The sequence below is a fragment of the Vigna radiata genome, chromosome 5 (genome assembly GCF_000741045.1).
Source record: "Vigna radiata var. radiata cultivar VC1973A chromosome 5, Vradiata_ver6, whole genome shotgun sequence".
Classification (NCBI taxonomy): Eukaryota; Viridiplantae; Streptophyta; class Magnoliopsida; order Fabales; family Fabaceae; genus Vigna; species Vigna radiata.
In genome coordinates this window covers 33,106,530-33,124,929 of record NC_028355.1, presented here as the reverse complement: position 1 = coordinate 33,124,929, position 18,400 = coordinate 33,106,530, and the positions used below count along the sequence as shown (strand labels likewise).

At 31.6% G+C, this 18,400-nt stretch overlaps 4 protein-coding genes across 12 annotated transcripts in view; all 4 read left to right on the top strand.

The window, feature by feature from the left end:
* LOC106760721 (eugenol synthase 1-like) overlaps nt 1-12,994 on the top strand; it is a 25,231-nt gene extending 12,237 nt beyond the window's left edge. The window contains exon 6 of the mRNA XM_014644131.2: nt 12,841-12,994. Within this exon, the coding sequence (XP_014499617.1) occupies nt 12,841-12,857 (17 nt within the window). The 3' untranslated portion in view covers nt 12,858-12,994. The remainder of the gene's footprint in view (nt 1-12,840) is intronic.
* LOC106760720 (eugenol synthase 1-like) lies at nt 9,692-12,994 on the top strand. Its single transcript, XM_014644130.2, has 5 exons — nt 9,692-10,062; nt 10,758-10,889; nt 11,026-11,254; nt 11,366-11,569; nt 12,658-12,994. The coding sequence occupies exons 1-5, from the start codon at nt 9,874-9,876 to the stop codon at nt 12,855-12,857; spliced, it is 954 nt and encodes a 317-aa protein (XP_014499616.1). The 5' UTR covers nt 9,692-9,873; the 3' UTR covers nt 12,858-12,994.
* A 1,027-nt stretch (nt 12,995-14,021) lies between these two features.
* Nucleotides 14,022-16,933, top strand: LOC106760707 (pentatricopeptide repeat-containing protein At1g11290, chloroplastic). Its single transcript, XM_014644114.2, has one exon. The coding sequence runs from the start codon at nt 14,396-14,398 to the stop codon at nt 16,838-16,840; it is 2,445 nt and encodes an 814-aa protein (XP_014499600.1). The 5' UTR covers nt 14,022-14,395; the 3' UTR covers nt 16,841-16,933.
* Nucleotides 16,934-17,045: 112 nt separating this feature from the next.
* LOC106760724 (protein NCA1-like) overlaps nt 17,046-18,400 on the top strand; it is a 4,524-nt gene continuing 3,169 nt past the window's right edge. For 7 of the 9 annotated variants that reach the window (XR_002668040.1, XM_022781517.1, XM_022781518.1 and 4 more), the window contains exon 1: nt 17,046-18,396. The gene's annotated coding sequence lies outside the window, so the exon portion shown is untranslated. The remainder of the gene's footprint in view (nt 18,397-18,400) is intronic. The other 2 variants (XM_022781516.1, XM_022781515.1) reach the window with 1 other exon arrangement.

The following is an 18,400-nucleotide window of genomic DNA, read 5'->3' as shown; positions in this document are numbered from 1 at the left end:
ATGCCAGCGAACCATAGTATGTAGGGAAAGGTTGTTGTGGAGGCCACCCATGGTATGGTGGGAAAGATTGTTGGGATGGGTGATCTTGATATGCCAGCCAAGTCCACGCCTGCTGTACCGGCCAAGGCCATTCCTGCTGTGGAGGGTACGGCGCTGGAGGCACTTGTTGCTGTAGAGGGTACGGCGCCGGAGGCACTTGTTGCTGTTGTTGCGGTGGAGGGTACGGCGGCGGAGGCACTGACACTGGCATGGTTGGTTGTGGAGGGTGATTGCTCTGTGGCACTGTAGGTTGTGGAGGTTGATTGCTATGTGGCACTGTTGGTTGTGGAGGTTGATTGCTCTGTGGCACTGTTGGTCGTGGAGGACGATTGCGCAGACGGACCTTTATCTTTCTGATTGCAAAAGCTGCCTTTTGAGCTTCCTCGTGAACCAAGTCAACATCGCCTTCTTGGAGCAACTCTAAAGTTCTTTTATGGTGAACTTTAATCAGATCGATATCTCGATTCATTTTTGTGTATATGCTTTTCTTATCAAATTAACTAGTTTTATAGTGGTAAAAATGTAACCGTTTATTTTTTTTAAATGTTTTGGACCTTTTTTCAATTAGGGCCAGCATACCCATTTTCCCATCAAAATCATTTGGGCATTGATTCTTTGACCTCCACCTCTTTTTTTTTTTTTTTAATTTTCATTAATTATAAAACTAACTTTTTTTATTTATTTTTTATTTTTACTTTTTTAACCCTCTTAAAAAGTAACCTTAATTTTTATTTTACTTTCTACTTCAGTTTTACTTTGACAGACTCCACCTCCCCTTCCTCTTCGCATTCAGACCCCACCCTCCACCTTTCATTTTCCAAAAGTTTTCAACTTTTCCCGTCATCTCCGGCGGTTGTGTGCGGCAGTCCGGTGATTGTGTGTAGTGGTGTGGCACGGTGGTCGTGGCTCTGTAGTGTGGTGTGGGTGTGTGGGCACGGTGGTCGTGGCTCTGTGGGTGTGTGCGGCCTTGCAGCGGCGGCGGTGCGGCGTGGTGTGTGCGGTGGTGCGGCGTGGTGTGTGCGGCGGTGCGGCTTGAGTGTGCAGCGGGTGTGTGCGATGGTGCGGCACGGTGGTGCGACGATTCGTTTGGTTTCTGCCATCGAGAGGTTAGTTTTCGTTGCGCTTGATTTCTTGGTTTGCAAATGTATGTGATTTAGGGTTTAAGATTGAATTGATTTTTGCTCTGGGCGATTGTTGTTTTGCTTTGTGCTGTGAAGTTTCTGGTAGACATATGTGTATGTGCGCAGGAGGAAGAAGACAGACCTTAACGGATGTCGGACATCCATTTCACCTTAAACGGATGTTGACATCCGTTGACTGATAATCAGATCCGTTTTAAGGGTTTAGGCTATTTTTAATAGTAAATTGCATACCTCTCCGGCGCGCACGTATTTCCTTCCGCCACCACGCCTTCAAACACCACTCTGCAGACACAATCACGGGAAAGAGAAGAAGAATTCTGCCAATTTATTCTCACAAGTGAAAGAAAATTTTCACAATAAAAGAAAATTGTGACAGTGAAAGAAAAGAGAACACAAAGAATTCGAAAAAACCAGAGAGAGCAGAACGTGAGAAGAAAAAAGTTAGGTTTCTTTGTAGGATATTAGAATTAAAATTAATCTATAAATTAAATTTTACTAAAGGATATAATAGAAATATAAATAATAAATAAAAATATAAATAAAAAAAGGAAGGATAAAAGTGGGATGGAGAGGTGGAGGTCCAAAACAGGTAAAGGTGCAGGGATCAATGCCCAAATCATTTTTTTTTTTAATTTTTACAAAGTCTTTTTTTATAATTTATCAATTTATTTATAAAAATATATTTAAAGAGAAAACTTAAATATTGCGGATGTTGCACAGGTAGAACCATTTACAAATTTCTAAAACTATACTTACTAACAAAATTTAAAAATATTCAATTACTAGTAGATTTATTGACAAATTTAAAAAAAAAATATTACCAATATATTTTATCACAATATAGTGAAAGTTAAAATAAGAACTTTCACACTCATTTTATAATATATATAAATTTTGAATTATTGTCAAATTTTAATTAATGATCTATTATCAGTAAATATTTTAACAAGTAATTAAAATCTTAAAATTCATCTATAAAATTTATCCATAAATGTTATTTTATCAATTTTCTCTATGATTTCTGTTAATACTTTCAATAACATTTTCTTAACTAATTATCTTTATGATTACTTTGTTAGTTACTTGTCCGACTGTTATTATAAAGTAATTTCCAACTATATATGTTAAATGTAAAATAAAATAGTGACGTGTTTCTATAAAACAAGATCGTTTCATCATAGTTTTTTTTTAATTTTTATAGCAAAACGTTTGAAATTTTAAATTATAATAGAAGAATATTTAAAAAATAATATTGAAATTTACAAGAATAATAATTAAGTAACGAAACTTAAAGTAACTCCTTGAAAGTTGAATGCCACAAATAAGTGTGCAAAAAGTTCAATACCTAATTAATCTACACCCTATGACTTATTGCTATAAAGCTACCATTTTTCGTACTGAAAAATCAAACACTAACTTTACCAAAACAAACTATTTCGATGTAAAGTCATAGTCAATAATGCAAATTCATGTATCTCTTTTCCAAATTATTTGAACATTAGAAGTTAGAGCCAATTTGTGAAATTGAGTTAGATTTAAAGTCTATTTGTCAGGGATGTTACTTCCTCCACTTCCACCAATGCTCTTTGTACCTTCTCAAACTTTCTCAAAACTTTTTTAATTACAAAAGCACCCATCTTATTTTTTCTCTCTCTTGAGTCCCCTCTCCCCTCACCTTTTTCCAAATCCATTTGTTCTCCTCCCTAACTCTCACTTTCAAATCCCTTTACCTGAAAGCTGATAGAACATCCAGGTCTGACTCGAAAGCGGTGATCACTTTCACCATATGCTTGCAACGCTTTCACCCACAAGCCTCTGTGGGTCTCCGAAAAGTGTCACCTTTCATCTGTTTCTCCTTTAGATTAAAGGATAAAAATGAAATGGGGAGGTGGAGGAAGTATTGTGTAGGAGTAACGCCCATTTATTAGATATATTGTTTCATCCGCATTTATACTGTTATTGAATAACTCATTAATGTATAGTTTTATGTTTGAGATGTGTTAATAAGTTTTATTGTGAATTAAATTTTGTATGACATTTTATTTATATGAATAAATATTATTCCCATGAAAGAATCTCACTTAATATGGAAGACTTTTTTTCTTATATTTTAGATTTTTTTTTTTTTTGCATTCTATGATTTTTTTCTACATTCAATTTATGGGTTTATTTTTAAGGAACGTTATTCAGTGACTTAAGAATACTGCTTAAGATATAATTAATGCTGAAATTATTAATTCCACTAATTAAAATAATATAAATTCATAACACTGAATAAGATATAATTAATAATCATTGATTCCATTATATTTTGTTAAAATATGGAATAATTAACTTCACTTATTAAAATAATATAAATTCATATAAGATATTTTTAATAGGAGGCTTTTTCCTGTACTTTTAAGATTTTTTGCTGTACAGAAGAAGAGTAGATATAACATCCATAAAATTTAAAACTGTACATAAATAGGAATTCTTAAACGAATTTACAACTTAGACTAAACGACCTTAGGTTCTACTTAAACCGATCGGTTTTACGAAAAAGAGTTCATACTGAACGGTTATACAAAAATATATACAAATCGAACGGTCAACTAAGTAAGATAAATAAATAATCTATTGTTCCGGCACTCCTACACTATCTTCAAAATGTTCAATTTGCAACGCTTCCTCCAACGATTCAATATCACCTTCTGCTCACATCAATTGAATGTTCATTACAGTGAAGAGAACAACCGAACGGTAGACAAAGGCAGACAACAGAAAAGTAAGGTAAGCTTATGTAATTTAATTAATTCATTTAAACATATGATTTAAACATAACAGTGTATGGACGAAACAATATATCCAATCATACAATCATTACACAAAGTATTTCGTATAATAAAACCGAACGTATAAATCATTATAACCTATCACTTTGACATTGTCCGGACGGTATGAACTATGTATGTAGTTACGACGTTTGTGCACTCGGGTGGAACCTAGCTGGGATGCCCTCAACAGCCACCACCCGAGGTTAGTCTAGTGAAGCTACCTTGGCATAACAATACCCTGAGGCTAAAGGACCTCCTGCCATTCTCACGCATGAGTTATCCTCCTCTACATGAAGTGGAGTAATAACGGAATATCAAGATAAACGACAGCTTAACTTAGCCATGTTCATACTTTACCATTCAAAATCAGTCATCAGACATTCCTCCTTGGAATTCTCTTAAAACATTCAAAATATTCATTTCATATACATTATCTTTCTCCAACAATATAATCAAGCCGAACAATATATCAACATCAAATTCATGAAAAATCCTTAAAGAAAGTATTATGATAAAAGCATTCTCATGTCAGAAATTATGACTGAACGGTCAACAACAGGATAACTTCAATTGAAGCCGAATACTTAGAACTTTGGTCGAACCCTTGGATCTTTGGCCGAACGTTTAATCATAGGATGAAGTTCTCTTCAAAAGACCGAGCTTTAGTACAGACCGAACGCTCTTCAAGAGATCGAGTGTCAGTACTAGACCAAACACTCTTTTAAAGAAATAGTATTAGGTTAAAATCGAATACTTCAAAGACTAAGTATTAGTCTAAGACCGAGCACTTTAAAGAACGAATACTAGTCTATGACCGAGCACTCCAAGGACTGAGTGTTAGTACAACACCGACCACTTATTAAAATAAATATTATTAATATAAGGCAGAACACTCTAGGCAGATAACATGTATGGTAAAAACCGATAATAAAACTTTCCTAACTTGTTTTGAATACCTTGACTAAACTAACTAATAAAAACCAATATAACCTTTAGAAGACCGATCGGTCATCAACTGAAATCTCCTACAGAAGAGAATTCAGTCAAGACCGAACGTCCTAGGTAACACCGAATGGTCATATACATGACCCTCGGTCAAATTACAAAATCCTTCAGAGTTTCGACTTAACCCTATTGGTACCCAATTCTTATCCATTTTTCAATCACAAACACGTTCAAACAAACATGCAATATCACATAATCAACCAATTCATACATGTAATGTCATTCCAGCATACAACATCCAAAGAAACAAAATCATAATTAAATTACAAGTTTCCCTTACCTCTAAATCCAACTAACTTCTAAGCTTTCACCGCAACTACTTCTATGGCTTCCAACAAAACGTCTGATCGGTGAAAAGCATCCACCATAGAATCAAATACACAAAATTGTTATCGGAAGAGGAATGGATGAACACATGCAAGCCAAATGGTGCTTGCATGCGTCTGAATGAGGACACTTTAAGGAAGGAGAGGTTTTGAACTTACCCGCTCCAAACAGAAATCCAATCTGTGAAACTGAAAGAGCTCGATCCCAAGAGTGCCTAGACGGTGGTTGTTTTGTGATCGGAGGAAGAAAAGGGTTAGAACTTGCAGAGAGAAGTTAAAGGATTCTAGAAAGAAGGAAGAGAAAACTGAGTTTCAAAAATTTGGAGAAGAAGGGTTGCATGCAAGAAGTGGAGTGTGATTTGAAATTTTCATTTTAAATAGGTTTAATGTCTCAATAGGTCCCTATTTTCGTCAAGAATATTAAATAGGTCCCTTTCTTTTTCGGCGTCTCAATCAAGTCCTTATTTTCTTAAAATTGAATCAAATAGGGCCTTTCCGTCAAATTGAGATGACGCCGTTCAGAAGGGTATGTTGACCGTGTAGTTTTTTTATTATGTGGCATTGAAAATGTGACTGAATTGTATGTTTTTAATTTTTAAATTAAAAAATGAAGTATATTTTGTATATTTCATTTTTCAATTTAAGAATAAAAAAATACAATTCAGTCACGTTTTTAATGCCACTTAATAAAAAACTACAATGTCAGCATATCCTTCCTAATGGCGTCATCTCAATTTGACGGAAAGGTCTTATTTGATTCAATTTTACAAAAATAAGGACTCAATTGAGACGTCGAAAAAGAAAGGAACCTATTTGAAATTTTGTACGAAAATAAAGACCTATCGAGACATTAAACCTTTTAAATACTACCGTCAAAAAACTGATCAGTCCACTCCTTAACTGTCACTTGTCTTCTACTTTTCTGAAATTCACACTCTCCATACTACCACACGGATTCCACTAAACGAAGAAATTAATAAACATGACACTTACCACTGTCACATAGATCCCACTTGATGAGGATTTTTAATGAATGTGACAAATATAATACTATTAATAATATTATAACTTATATAATATTATTAATAATATTAAAAGTAATAGTATGATATAATTTCCCATCAAAATGCAGCTAGGATTAAATTAAGAAAAAGTAAGAATAAAAATGAGTGACGTAATTATAAGAGAGAAAAAAGAAAGAATCACCTTATGAAAAAAAGAAAGAATTACCTTATGAAAAAAGTACGTAATATTTATTTAAATAGCACTTTTTACTATTCATGATTCTCGTGATTTTTTTTTTTAAATAATTAGAGTCTCACTAAAATTTTACAAACTTATTAAATATCATAAACATTTTTATAAATTTATTATGTTAATTATGTGAAATATAAAATGAGATATTAAATTAATTTTTTAATCACAAAACTTTTTTTTTTAATTACCTTAACATATAATTGTGTGAATATGAAATATCATTTTTCTAATTCTAATAGATTAGAAAAAGTTCTATTATATTTATTTTCAACTGCATCCAAAAAAAAATTTAACACGACAAACAAATGAGACAAATCAACATAAATCATACAAGTCCAAAAACTATAAATAAAATTGTTATTTGTCATTTAAATTTTTTCTTTGAAAATTATATAAATACATAACATAAACATGTGTCTATTTTGTTATCCAACCCAATACACAAATAAACATGCCATGTGAATCCACTTTTCTTCTTTCGTGTGAGATCGATTAAGTTAGAAATCTGAAAATGATGTTTTAGTTTATTTTTCAAATTTTAATCATTTTAACATTAATAAATCATTTTTTAACAATATAAATTAAATTAAATCATTAAAGTTTACTATTTCACCTATTATAGCCTATAAACCGGCCTATTTTTATATTTCAACTAATATGTGATCGTAAACATCTTCAATGAAGATTATCTATAAATTATTGAAAAGAATAAAAATAAAAATATAATTTTACCTTTAACCTTTCTGTTTGAATCCATTAATCACAGTTTACATTTAATTGATAGATATTATAAAGTAAAGCGCCAAGAAAACAAAGCACAAAAAAAATGTATAATTTTTCTAATGAAAAATGATTTTTAATAAAAGACTTAATTATTTGAATGATCTTTACTTTAATGTCAATGTGTTAGGGTCTTTATTTTTTTTTTTAAATAATTTTATAAAAAAATTTAATTAAAAGTGTAATGACATGATAAAAGACCATATATAGTGTTAAATTTTGTAATTGTACGGTGAAGAGATAGAAAGATCACAAAATATTCGAAAAGTTTGACTATGAATATGGAAAGGCATTCGAAAAAGTCCTATAGCTCAACAAGATATTAAAAGAGCACAATAAGGTACATGGAAAAATAACATAGTTTGACAATCAAGAAAGGTTGGTAAAGCACTTTAAAAAGTAACATAACTCGGCTAGTCATTATGAGAGCTTGATAAAGTGTATGGAAAAGTAACATAGCCTAACAAAATATCAAGAACGCTCGGTAAAGTGTATGGAGAAGTAACATAGCTCGACCAAAGATCTATAGACCTCGACAGATCAGACCGAACTATCTGGACTTTCCACTGAGTTATTTGATTTTTCTATGTATTTTACCAAACTCTTCGAATGTTTTGTGAACTGTTTAAGTTCTCTATGCATTAGCTAGACTCTCCAGCTATCTTGTTGACTATGTTGAAGTTGTCAAAATTTCTGTTTTTTTATTTTTCTTATCAATATAAATTTTCACATCATAAAATTTTTATATGTATCTATTACATAAATTGTCATGAAATGATACTTAATCAATCAACGTTAACAATTTAAACAACATTAAAAAAAAAAAGACTTAATTGATATATATTAACAAATTTGAAATAACTTTTTTAAAAGTAGAAACCTAATTAATAGACTACTTCCTAAATGACAGTCATATGAGTGATTAAACCTTAATAAAATGAGAGGTTTAACAAAGAAAGTATGTATAATTAATTATGATTTATTTACATAATAAATAATAATTCATGCCGATTCTTATTATCATTTATGTGTATCTATATTTTTATATTATAAATAAAAAATAATTAACGTAACCTAATATTTTAATAAAATATATTATTTAGTATAAGTAAAATAAAATATTAAACTGATAAAAAATAAAATTGATTAATGTAAAATTTATATTTTATATTTATAAATAATTCATTTCAATCTATTTAAATTTTAAAATATAGAAACTTTATTTATTAAGATTTATTTATAGTTTAAAATCGGTTTCCAATTTTTCTAAATATGTATTAAAATTAAAACTTTATTTTATTACATAACCAACACCTATTATAAAATTTTCACTCATTTTACACTTTGTTTTCTTCAAATTAAACAACATCACTTACTATATTTATCTATTTTTATTTCCTTTCTAATTCAAACAAAACCTATTTTACGCTTTTTTTTTTTTTTCAAATTAAACAATGTCACTATTTTGTTTTCTTCTTATTTCCTCTTTAGTTCAAATAAAGCTCAATCCAGCTAAGACGGCTGTCTAAAAGTAACCTTTTTACAAACCATGTTTGGTAGCCACCAAAACCTTTTCAACCATCCTATCATCAAATTTCAACACAGCCACTTTCTTTTAAAGAAGAAACTTAAAAAAAGAAAAAAAGAAAAATTAATCTCACAAAAAGAATCAAGATTTATTTTTTTAAAAAAAATCTTAACTAGTTAATAAATATTTTCATTTATCCAAAATAATAAAAAGTTAAATTCTAATCGTATATTTAAAAAAAAAACATTTTATTCACCACTTGTGAATCCTTCCAAATCCAATGGGTGCCCACAAAGTCCAGAAGGTACAAATTCAAAGTTTAATTTATGTCCCCTTGTAATTAAAATTTTAATAACTTTTTTGGAATTCAAATTTGTCCAAATATATATTTGAAAGTTGGAAGCTTTACAGAAAATTCAAAGTTGAAATTTTGATAACTTATGAACTTCAATAAAAAAAATTGTACATTCATGAATGTTAATGAAAAAATAAAAACTACTTGCTTTCTTTTTCTTTTTGTAATTATTATTATTTTATAACATTATATAAATACCTTTGAACCTCAGAAAACATATTTTAATAATCTTGGGTAAATTTCCTAAACTCAACTCACTGAAATTTTTATTTTTATTTTTTCTGAAAAAAGATAGTCCACTTATTTAGTAAGTAAGTTCATTTGGAATGATGCTGATAAGGAATCTATGGTTCACATTAAAAGGTATCATTCATTGTATGCATCTTGGACCACTTTGTTTTTACTTTTTCTTAATAATGTTTGATTGATAAGTAGATATATGAATACCATGTTCCAAAAACCATGTTCAAAAATTCAAATTTGTCCAAATATAAATAGAAAGTTGGAAGCTTTACAGCAGAAAAAATACATGTAGTTTGGCAGGTTTTGAAGTTGGAAAGAAGATATAAAAGAGGGTGTGTGGTGAAGGATTTGACATTGTAAGCATTTGCAAGATTTGTTAAGAATGGAGGAAATGAAGAGTAAGATTGTTGTATTTGGAGGAACTGGTTATATTGGGAAGTATTTGGTGAAGGCAAGTGTTTCTTTAGGGCATCCAACTTTTGTATATACTCGTTCTCTTAATTCACAAACTTCTTCTTCAAAGATACAACTTTGCAAGGAGTTCAACCACATTGGAGTTACCATTGTCCAAGTTAGTATATATATATTCTCTTCTTTCTTTTACTTTACATGAGATTTTGTGAGGTTTTTTATTCTCGTTCTAGCTTTTCGTAATTAGTCACCCATTATAGAGAATCAGTTCCTCTATCATTAAGTAGGTTTATGTTTTAGGCATTATTTTGATTTTACTTTTAATTGATACAAGATCTATAATCTGTTTTTGTACAAAATTAAAATAACTAAAGATTTTGTATGTTAAAAATATAATAAATTTGTAGTCTGTAAATCTTATTTTATGATTCGGATTTGTAAAGTTGATTTAGATTTAAAGTTAATTTTTAAATCTTATTTTATAATTCAGATTGTATATGGTTGAATTAGGTTTAAAATCAATTTTTAATAAGTTATTGAAGAGTTATTTGGAAAATATTATTTTTGAATGCAAATTTCGTCTTATAAATTGATTAAGTTATGTTTAAAGTTTAAACTAATTATATAAGTTAATTTGTCTAATTTTTCTTTACTAAATCGTGAATATCTTTGTTTTTTTTTGTTAATGGGATATAGTAAATTCAATTTCTTATCATGCTTGGTTATCATTGAAAATATAATTATGTATTAAACTTTTAGGTGAAAGTTTAATTTTACAAATTATGTTACTTTTACTAAAAGTTATACAAATTTTATTTTATTTTATTTTTCTAATGAGTATGGTTGCATGAACAGGGAGATCTTGAGCATGATCAAATTTTGAAAGTGATTGAAAAAGTAGACATTGTAATATGTGCACTTCCGTACCCTCAAGTGATGGAGCAACTCAAAATAATAGAAGCTATCAAAGTTGCTGGTAATATAAAGGTATACTATCAACATTTTCTAATTTATTAGATAATTATATATTAAGCTAACATTATCACATTGTATAAAAAAATATAGAGATATTTATATGATTGATGAATTTTATTTTATTTTTTTATATTAATTGGTGTTGCAGAGATTTCTTCCATCGGATTTTGGGGTGGAAGAAGATAGAGTAAACCCTCTTCCTCCATTTCAAGCTTTTCTTGATAAGAAAAGAAAAATTAGAAGGGAAATTGAAGCATCTAAGATCCCTTATACTTATATCTCTGCAAATTGCTTTGGTGCATATTTTGTTAACTATTTGATTCGTCCTCATGAAAAAAACAGTCATACTATTGTTTATGGAAATGGTCATGCCAAAGGTACACATTTTATTTATTTATTTATTTACTTATTTTATTTGACAATTTTCATTTTATTTTCTCTACTCATTGCCTTGTGATAATGAAGAAAATCTAATGTAAAAATTTCAGCTGTGCTAAACTATGAAGAAGATATTGCCATGTACTCCATTAAAGTAGCAAATGATCCAAGAACATGTAATCGTGTTGTTATTTATCGACCCTCTAAGAACATTGTATCTCAAAATGATTTGATATCACTGTGGGAGCAGAAAACTGGAAATAAGTTTATCAAAGATTTTGTATCTGAGGAAGAGATTATCAATCTATCACAGAGTAAGTCATTTTATTAAGCACATTTTCTTTTTAATTTCTTTTACTTGATATGAACTTGATTTGCATATATTTCTTTCAATGAAATTGAGTAAACTTGAATTATACTTTTTTTTTAAATGATATTAGAATCATTTAGTATCTATCCTAATTATTTTTAGTATGAGATTGATGTTAACGGTTTATTATTATTGTACAAGCTCTTAGCGGTTCTGATGTTCTTTATACTCACATTATCTTTTGTCTGTTGTACTTCGAGATTACTTATATAAGGTACTGTGATGTTAAAGTCGATAAATATTCAACAACTCAAGCTATTAATGCGTATTAAATGTAATCATTTATGTCTTTACCTAAACATTTTATAATAAGTTTTGAATTAGTAACAATCTAATTATGGTCCAATTGGTAATAATCATATTTTGTCTTATATTGATTAGTGTTGGGGTAATTGTTCTATAAATTGACCGTTTGGTTGGTTGGTCACAATAGTACCGTGTTAAGAGTAATGTATGGTTGTGTTTGCACTATGGTGGTTGTGTTTGTAGTATGACTAATGTTTTAGAATATTTGGTTCAAGGTTGATCGGACAGTCATATGGAACAATAATCAAATTTTTTAGTTTTCTTATCTAGATCTTGAGCATAGATTTATGAACAAGTAACGAGATTCAAATGATGATTTATTGTTAGTACTTTTATTTATAGAATTAACATGAAGTGTTGATCTATTTTAATTTTAAAATAATACTTACATGGAGAGTGTAATAACTATATAATAAATAATAACTACGAGATTCATTTATAATATGTAAATATAACTTAAATATGTGTAAGTAGGGTTACTCTATAATAAAAAAGACTTTATTCAATCATGTTCTTTAATATGTCTCAGTAGGAACATGTATGTTTATCGTTTCATTTAAGTTATCTTTTATTCTCAAGTTCTATATATTCACTCTTCAACATTGGAAATTAAATTTTCATTATAATTAGATTTTTTTTCACTATAATTAGATTACATTTTCATTTTAATTATATTTTTTTTTTCTTTTTTTATGGTAAAATTAAACTTGTTGAATGTTGGTGCAGCTTTACCTTCTCCAGAGAATATTCCAGTTTCCATTCTCCATAGTGTGTTTGTCAGAGGATATCTCATGAACTTTAAGTTAGGAAAAGATGATCTTGAAGCTTCAGAATTATATCCTGATTACAACTATACCTCCATTGATCAACTTCTTGATATTTTTCTTCTTCATCCTTTGCCTCCTGCATCTGCTGCTTTTGAATAAACATATTTTATACTACTTTTCTACTGTGCCTTGGAATTCAGAATCAATCTATTTATGTATTCCAATATAAGATTGTTTACAATAACTCTCTCATAATTTCTGAGCATAAATGTTTATCATGATTTTAGTTCAATATCTTCTACATTGGTTAGTATATACATATGTAAGATAGATACCATGAAAAATTTATAGAACTAATAAAAGTCAACAAACCAAAATATTCACAAAAGTTATGTAGATTAGGATCAGTTCATGAATTCTGTTTTTAGAAAAAAAAATATTTATTTTGAATATAACAAAAGATGTAATATCTTCTAATTTGTCGTGAATCTAAGTATTTTTAATTTGTCAAATAAATATATACTAACATTTTAATCAAACTAACATGGACTTTGTAAAAAGTTTTAATAATCTTGCTTGTTTGTCTCTATATAAAGTTATACAACAATAGAACAGGTTAAAATCCTTGACTTGTTAACCATATTTAATTTTCCTTTAAATATATTTTCAAAGTATGTAAGATAGATATTTAATTAAATTCATCTAAATCTAAATAAAAACTAAATACGATATTTCAATTTAAAAGTTTAATTTATGAATAAGTTTATAGATTTTTTTATTATATGCTGTTTATTTTTTTTAGTGTATGACTTAAATTTTAATGCAAATTTTATTAAAATTAATTCAATATTCTTACATTTTAGCTGGACTCCATGTTTCTTGTGTGATGTTTAAATCTTTATTACAATGTATTATGTACCATTTTATTAAGTTTTTTTTAATAAAAATTTGATAAAATTAATAAATAGATTATAGTCAACAATAATACAAAATTATGTATTATATATTTTATTTAATAACATGATATAAAAATATTGATTTAATATAAATAAAATTATTAATATATTAGACTATTTAATAAAATATATAATTTTATGTATATATTGAAGTTAATTAAAGTTTTAGTATAAAAGTTAAACTCACTTAACTTATACTCTAATTTATATTAAAAAAATAATTAGAGTTGAGTCATAATTATAAGTCAATTTGACACCTGTATATAAAAATATTTGAATCAAGATTTATTTATTTAAATCTTAACTAGTCATATTAAGCTACAGGCCCAAACCAATAAACCAAGGCCTAAACAAAAGCAGAGATAAAAAATATCTCTGATATAACACTGCCTTATAGCAGTTTGCGTCAGACAAGAGAGATAAAACGCAGAGACTTCTGAAACGCGGAGAGAAGAAGCACTGCTCTTGGTGATCTGCGTTCAAGGCTTCGAAGGAGAAAAGATGATCGGAGCAAAGCGTTTTCAACAGAAAGTCCTACATTCATTCGCCGTCGTCGCTGTCGTAGTCGCTCCTCTGTGCGTTTAGTGTCTCAGCAAGTGGATATTAATGCATTTCAAATGCACCGAAAGCATATATAAAAAATGTCTGAGCTCATGCAGACATAAGTTCGATTCTTACGTATGAATCCAAGGAACTTGGGTACCTTTGCATTGCGTCCAAGGTGAGACTCCTCAAAGTAGAATGAGTACCCAATTCATCACTCTACGCCCCCCACCAATTCCCAACATCACAAATCCAAACACCAGAAAAAGACCAACGCCAGCCCCTCTTTACCAAAGAATTTTCATCCCTTCCCATGTCTACAGACACCCTTCCGCCGTACTCTTAGAACTCTGCACTTCCCTCAAAGAGCTTCACCAAATCCTCCCCCTTGTCATCAAAATCGGTTTCTACCACGAGCACTTTTTCCAGACCAAGCTCATCAGCCTGTTCTGCAAGTTCAGCAGCATCACTGAAGCTGCGCGTGTCTTTGAGACTGTGGAACACAAGCTCGACGTGCTTTACCACACCATGCTCAAAGGGTACGCAAAAAACTCAGCTTTACGTGATGCCCTGAAGTTTTATGGTAGGATGAGGTATGATGAGGTGAGTCCTGTGGTGTATGACTTCACCTACTTGTTGCAGCTGTGCGGTGACAGTTTGGATCTNAGGAGGGGGAGGGAGGTTCACGGGATGGTCATAACTAATGGGTTTCAGTCAAATTTGTTTGCCATGACTGCTGTGGTGAATTTATATGCCAAGTGCAGGCAGGTCGAGGATGCGTACAAGATGTTTGAGAGAATGCCGCAACGGGACTTGGTTTCGTGGAACACGGTGGTGGCGGGGTTCGCACAGAATGGCCTTGCCAGGAGGGCTGTGCAGCTGGTTTTGCAGATGCAGGAGGCTAGCCAGAAGCCAGATTCCATCACGTTGGTCACTGTTTTGCCAGCCCTCGCGGATGTCAAGGCTTTGAAGATTGGAAAGTCTGTCCACGGTTATGCTTTCAGAGCTGGCTTTGAGTCTATGGTTAATGTTGGGACAGCGATGCTGGACATGTACTTCAAATGTGGGTCTGTGAAGAATGCAAGGTTGGTGTTTAAGGGGATGAGTGGCAGGAATGTTGTTTCGTGGAATACAATGATTAATNGCTATGAGCAGAATGGGGAATCTGAAGAAGCGTTTTCGACGTTTTTGAAGATGTTGGATGAGGGGGTGGAACCAACTAATGTTAGTATGATGGGGGCTTTGCATGCTTGTGCTAATTTAGGTGATCTAGAACGAGGGAGATTTGTTCATAGATTGTTGGAGGAAAAGAAACTTGGTTCTGACGTGTCAGTTATGAATTCTTTGATATCCATGTATTCAAAGTGTAAGAGGATTGATATTGCAGCATCACTGTTTGGTAATCTGAANCAGAAAACAGTCCTTACATGGAATGCCATGATATTAGGTTATGCACANAATGGATACATAAATGAAGCCTTAAATCTATTCTGTGAGATGCAGTCTCATGACATCAAACCCGATTCCTTTACATTGGTGAGCGTAATTACTGCTCTTGCAGATTTATCAGTTACCCGGCAGGCTAAGTGGATTCATGGACTTGCTATAAGAGCTTTGATGGACAAAAATGTCTTTGTTTGTACAGCACTTGTGGACACCTATGCCAAATGTGGAGCCATTCAAACTGCAAGAAATCTTTTTGACACGATGGAAGAACGACATGTGATAACATGGAATGCAATGATTGATGGATATGGAACACATGGGCATGGAAAAGAAGCACTGGATCTCTTTGATGAAATGCAGAAGGGATCTGTTAAACCNAATGAGATAACGTTTCTNTCTGTTATAGCNGCTTGTAGTCACTCAGGTTTAGTGGAAGANGGACTTTACTACTTTGAAAGCATGAAGGAAAACTATGGCTTGAAACCTGCAATGGATCATTATGGTGCGATGGTTGATCTCCTTGGTCGTGCTGGAAGGCTAGATGATGCTTGGGAATTCATCCAGGATATGCCTGTCAAACCAGGAATTACTGTTTTAGGTGCAATGCTAGGTGCATGCAAAATCCATAAAAATGTAGAATTGGGTGAGAAANTTGCAGATGAACTATTTGAGTTAGANCCAGATGAGGGAGGGTATCATGTGTTGCTTGCCAACATGTATGCATCGGCTTCAATGTGGGAAAAGGTTGCTAAGGTGAGGACAGCCATGGAGAAGAAAGGGATCCAGAAAACTCCTGGCTGCAGTTTGGTTGAGTTGAGAAATGAAGTTCATACATTCTACTCAGGAAGTACTAATCATCCTCAATCCAAAAGAATCTATGCATACCTTGACACTCTTGGAGATGAGATCAAGGCTGCTGNGTATGTTCCCGACTCCGATTCAATTCATGATGTAGAAGAAGATGTGANNGAGCAATTGGTCAGTAGCCATAGTGAGAGGCTTGCCATTGCATTTGGACTTCTAAATACAAGCCGTGGCACAACAATACACATTAGGAAGAATCTAAGAGTTTGTGGNGATTGCCATGAAGCCACCAAGTACATTTCACTTGTGACAGGAAGGGAAATAATTGTACGTGATTTACGACGGTTCCATCATTTCAAGAATGGAAGCTGTTCTTGTAAGGATTACTGGTGAATCAATAGAAACCTTTGTCATCATCAATTGCTGTGTTAATTTTTTAGCATGAACTGCAATTTGATTTTATGAAGCTTTGCACCATTATTCTTCTGTTCCCTCTTAATGGAATAAATTGTTGTATTCCTACGAACGATACTCATTAACATCTTACAAATAAATTAGTGTTCTCTAGAGTTTTTCTTGTACCAATTGAATTTTGTTGCATATGAAGAAAAGATAAGGATAAGCTGCCGGGGAGGGTGGCTTGTTGTCGAAGGGGGATGTGGTGCACAAGAGAATAAAGGATGGCACATGGAATAGGTATAGAAAATGATGAAGGAGAAACCTGGTATGACTCGCAAGGGCTATCCAGAGATGGAGGAACCAGTTTGATTTTGAATGAACAAATCTAATTTTTTCTGCTTTCAGGGTCAATATATTTATTGGATTAGGCGAACACGATGGGTGTTAAACTGGATTGATTTTGCATTCTGAGATACTGTATCACAATCAGTTGAGAATGAGCTTGCTTTCAAGAATAAAGCATCATTCACCCCATGGTTTGTATATACAAACTTTTCAGCCAACCATAGTGCAGCTTAACTCTGGTAACATATTTATTTTCAAGAAATTTTGGTCAGCCTGCAAGGAAAGAGGAGGATGATGTATAGGAAGTGGAAATTTACTCAAGAAATCTTCCAGTTGATTTTGATCCTGCTAAATTTGATCCCAATGATCATCGAGGTCCTCCATCAGAGTTTTCAGGCTTGTTGATGAAATAGCATCTCTTACAGTAGCTGAAGCCTCAAAATTGGGTCTTGTGCTGATGAAGAAAATGGGAGTGAAGGAGATGCCTGATGTGAAATGTATAAAAGCAGGAGCGAGAAATTTGGCTGCGGCCAAGGAGGAGCAAAAGCCGGAAAAAACTGTGTTTGAGTTGAAACTGGAGTCCTACGAAGCGGCTTGCAAAATTAAAATCTCAAGGAGGTCCGGGGCTTTACAGATTTAGGTTTGAAGGAGGCCAAGAATTTGGTGGATAAAACACCTTCTTATATAAAGAAAGGTGTTTCAAAAGAAGAAGGGGAGAAGATAATGGAGAAACTCAAAGCTCGTGGTGCAAAAGTTGTTATGCAATGATGTATGTTGTTTCATTTTACTTTTCTNAAAATTAGAANACTTTATAGTTGNTGTGTTAATTTTTTAGCATGAACTGCAATTTGATTTTATGTAGCTTTGCAACATTATTCTTCTGTTCCCTCGTAATGGAATAAGTTGTTGTATTCCNACGTNCGATACTCATTAACATCTTGCAAATAAATTAGTGTTCTCTAGACTTTTTCTTGTATCAATTGAATTTTGTTGCATATGAAGAAAAGATAAGGATAAGCTTAAACGTAAAACTGATCTTGAATATTATCTCACACACCAAACAGACACGACTACTATATATAGGCTCTAAAGCCTTCTGTTCAAGCAACAAAAATAGAAAACTAACATCCAGTTGAATAACTGAATGCTTTTATATCAATATCTCTAATATGATCTGACTGCCAACTCTTCTTGTCCACTCCCAGGTAG

Coding starts and splice junctions, on each gene's coding strand:
- LOC106760720 (XM_014644130.2), top strand. CDS start 9,874: ATGGAGGAAATGAAGAGTAAGATTGTTGTATTTGGAGGAACTGGTTAT. Junction 11,255..11,365: donor TGGAAATGGTCATGCCAAAG/GTACACATTTTA, acceptor TAAAAATTTCAG/CTGTGCTAAACTATGAAGAA. Junction 11,570..12,657: donor GATTATCAATCTATCACAGA/GTAAGTCATTTT, acceptor ATGTTGGTGCAG/CTTTACCTTCTCCAGAGAAT.